Here is a 3137-nt window from a genome sequence, read left to right on the forward strand (position 1 = left end):
GTACGCTTGTCTCCGGCTCGCAGTCATGTTGTCGGTCTGCTGACGGGTTTTAAGTGTACGGGGCAGTAAGAGGTGTGTGTTGTGGTGTTTCTGCAGCTGGAGAATGGGAGCCTCTGAGGCCTTAAGACATCCCTGGTTATGTGACCCAGTTCTTCATCACCGTCTGCACACAAAGGTACAGTGCAGCATGTGGATCCTGCATGCCAGCTCTAGTGGATGAATGATAAACCAGAGCAGAGGGGTGAGGTCTGCACACTGAAGTACTGGTTTTATTCAGCCGAATACAACTGGTACTGGCAGCATGTCAGTGTGCAGACCTCACCCCTCTGCTCTGGGTTTTGCCATTTTTGTCTTGCACCTAAACCTAAAATGTTTTCCTAAAAACATGTTTTTTTATTTTAAAAATTGTTCTACTTTTTTTTTGTAACATTTTTTTTCAAAAAATTCTGGACGTGCACACACTTGGTTCTTCTTCTGAATAATTAATATACATCTTCCAATTCATGTTTTCATGATAAACAAGGATGTTTAGTGACACAAACCTTTTTTTATTTTTATTGTTGCACTTATGAGTGGCAATGAAAAGTTGGAAAGGAGTTGAAATAGGTCTTCGAATTTAATTTCAAGTTCATTTATTATTCCTCCATATGTAGCTACGTTGAGATTCCCATTTCTAGTTATTCTTAGACGATCTTCCTCCTTGGAATGTTGTGTTCTGAATTCTTTGAAAGTGCAAAACCTCACTGGCCGGCAGTGAAGGTTTGACGTGGCTTGACTTGACTGCATCTTGACTGAGGAAGATGATGGTTGACTGCAGGGGTCTGAGGAAGATGATGGTTGACTGCAGGGGTCGGAGGAAGATGACGATTGATTCATCGACTCATAAAAGTGTCCTGTAGCTTCAGTCTATTTTACCAGCTTCATCTGGGGTAACTCTCTACCTCCTCTTCTCTACGCCACTTCCGGTGTGGGAAGATGGCGGCAAAAATTCCCGTTGGCGGCGGCCTCAGCCAGCACCTTCCCTGCAGTGTCCTTGTCCACATCTACGTCCACGTTTGTTCTGTCTTCGTTGGATGGCTGGGAGAGCTGGCGCTGGCTCGGCTGGGGGAGCCTGGTCTGCTGCGTCCTGTGGGCCCAGGGACCACGGCCCTGCCTGGAGCTGCGCCCGACGAGGTGGCACCGAGGGCGGTCTGACAGGACGCGGAAGCGGGGCAGGCTAAGCTAACTGCTAGCCCATGCGGACCGGCAGCTCCGACAGTCATCCTGGCTGGTGCTCCTTCTCCTAGACAGTGATTTTGTTAGTTTGGATATGTGTGTTCTTGTAGTTTGGATATGTGTTTTTGTGTTTGTGTTGCACTTCTGTGGGCTGGCGGAAAAGAATGACAAATAACGTGTTTCTGATCCTGATTCTGACCCTCTTCTCCACAGAGAACAATGTGTAAGTCACGACGATCTTCATGCGTACCGACCGCATAGTTGAGGTGAGTTCAGCAGATTTGACCCTGTTATTGTTTGAGAAACCTTCTATTTATTTATTTATTTATTTATTTATTTATTTATTCATTCGAACCACGTTGCCAAAGGCGACCAGAATATCATGCCGGTAAATCATATCTTCGGAGGAATGACTTCGTGTCATCCACAAGGGGGCAGCATGTCTCAGATTTTGCACCACGGGCTGCACTGAATGCAAAGCAACGATGGCGGCCATCTGAAACGTAACCTTCGTATTCAAACTGTGATTTGTTTTTTGTTTTTTTTAGGACTGCATAATGGCGGGATCGTTGTAGGTGTGGCCACTCGGACCAACCCTGCTGTACACATACCTGTAGAGTACACCTGTAGAGCTCACCTGTGCACCTGTGGCAATGGGATTTATCCAACCCACTCTTTCCCAACCTGTGATTCACTGTGGTGTGTTAATACAAATATTATCAAGGATAGTGTCAGTAGTATACCATATATATATATATATATAAAAAAGGTTTTGGTTCATTGGAGTTTAACTGTTTATACTGTATCGTATCACATCGTATTTTACTTAACCAAAAAAGATGTCTCTTCTCTGAGAGACGGTTGAATTCGTAGCTATGATGCTAGGGAGACGTCATCACAAAATGGTGCTAATTTAACAATCAGAACTAGCCTCTGTGTGCGTTTGAAATACTGAAATCCCAGATAGCAAAACTGCCGTGGCCCGGACCCGCCCCACACCCGACACTTCATGCGGCCCGCATACCGCGTGGAATGATGGCCCCTTGGGCGGTCCGCCCCTGTTTGCCAGATCTGGGCCAGAACCAAGCCATAGCAATGCTGCATGTGCCACATATTTGCCAAAGGTGGCCCATATTTGTGTAGTGATACTTGGGCCATATTCACCATTTACCACACGGGCCACTTCAGGGTCACATCCAGATCGCATGTTGCCCAGAGCACCGCATCTTTGCCAGAAAAGGCCCACATTTGGTTTGGCATATTTGGGCCATATTTGCTGTTATACATGTGGGCCACTTCAGGCTCACATCCATGTTGTGAGGGCCATCAGTGCCGCATCATTGCCTGAAGTGGCCCACATCCGGATGCTATCTGAGGTGGGCAACCGGCTAGTTTGTTTACCACGAGTTCCTACAAGCACACTTGTTACGTTTGTACACGTTTCAAACGTCCCTCCTGCAGTTCACCCTGATCAGCCCAGTTTCTGCGCCGCACCTCCACTGCGACTGTATGACGGCTGCTGCACGGTCCCCCCCTGTACGTATGTCTGTTATAACTCCCCCCTTTCAACCCGACTGCTATTTCTAACCCGTTTTGTTGACACGAGCTCTGAAGTCCCAATGACGATGCTGTAGATCCAATAAGGTTAGCAGGAAATAATAAGCCGATCTGGGGGGTGGACGCTGTACTAAAAGGAGCGCGGCAGGATATATGTGGCATGTACGGATGGACTGGATGGAATTCGTGTGGCGCGTTTCCGTAAGCTGCGGCAAGCACGCCGAGGTTGTCCAACGGGAAAGGCCCCGTACGCTCTGACCCCCCGTTCACCTCTGTCGTTCTGCTTTTGTCGACGTGCATATGAAGACAACACATTTTTACCTTATATTAAGAATAATTCAAGTCTTATCGGTTGTTTTGCTGTT

The 3137-nt window shown here is 47.2% G+C and overlaps 1 protein-coding gene across 1 annotated transcript in view; it reads left to right on the forward strand.

Annotated features, from left to right (window-relative positions):
• Positions 1 to 1476, forward strand: part of mylk4a (myosin light chain kinase family, member 4a) — a 13028-nt gene extending 11552 nt beyond the window's left edge. The window contains exons 13-14 of the mRNA XM_056293236.1: positions 97 to 175; positions 1429 to 1476. Of these exons, the coding sequence (XP_056149211.1) occupies positions 97 to 175; positions 1429 to 1476 (127 nt within the window). The remainder of the gene's footprint in view (positions 1 to 96; positions 176 to 1428) is intronic.
• The last annotated feature ends 1661 nt before the right edge of the window (positions 1477 to 3137 follow it).

The sequence above is a fragment of the Lampris incognitus genome, chromosome 14, assembly GCF_029633865.1.
Source record: "Lampris incognitus isolate fLamInc1 chromosome 14, fLamInc1.hap2, whole genome shotgun sequence".
Classification (NCBI taxonomy): Eukaryota; Metazoa; Chordata; class Actinopteri; order Lampriformes; family Lampridae; genus Lampris; species Lampris incognitus.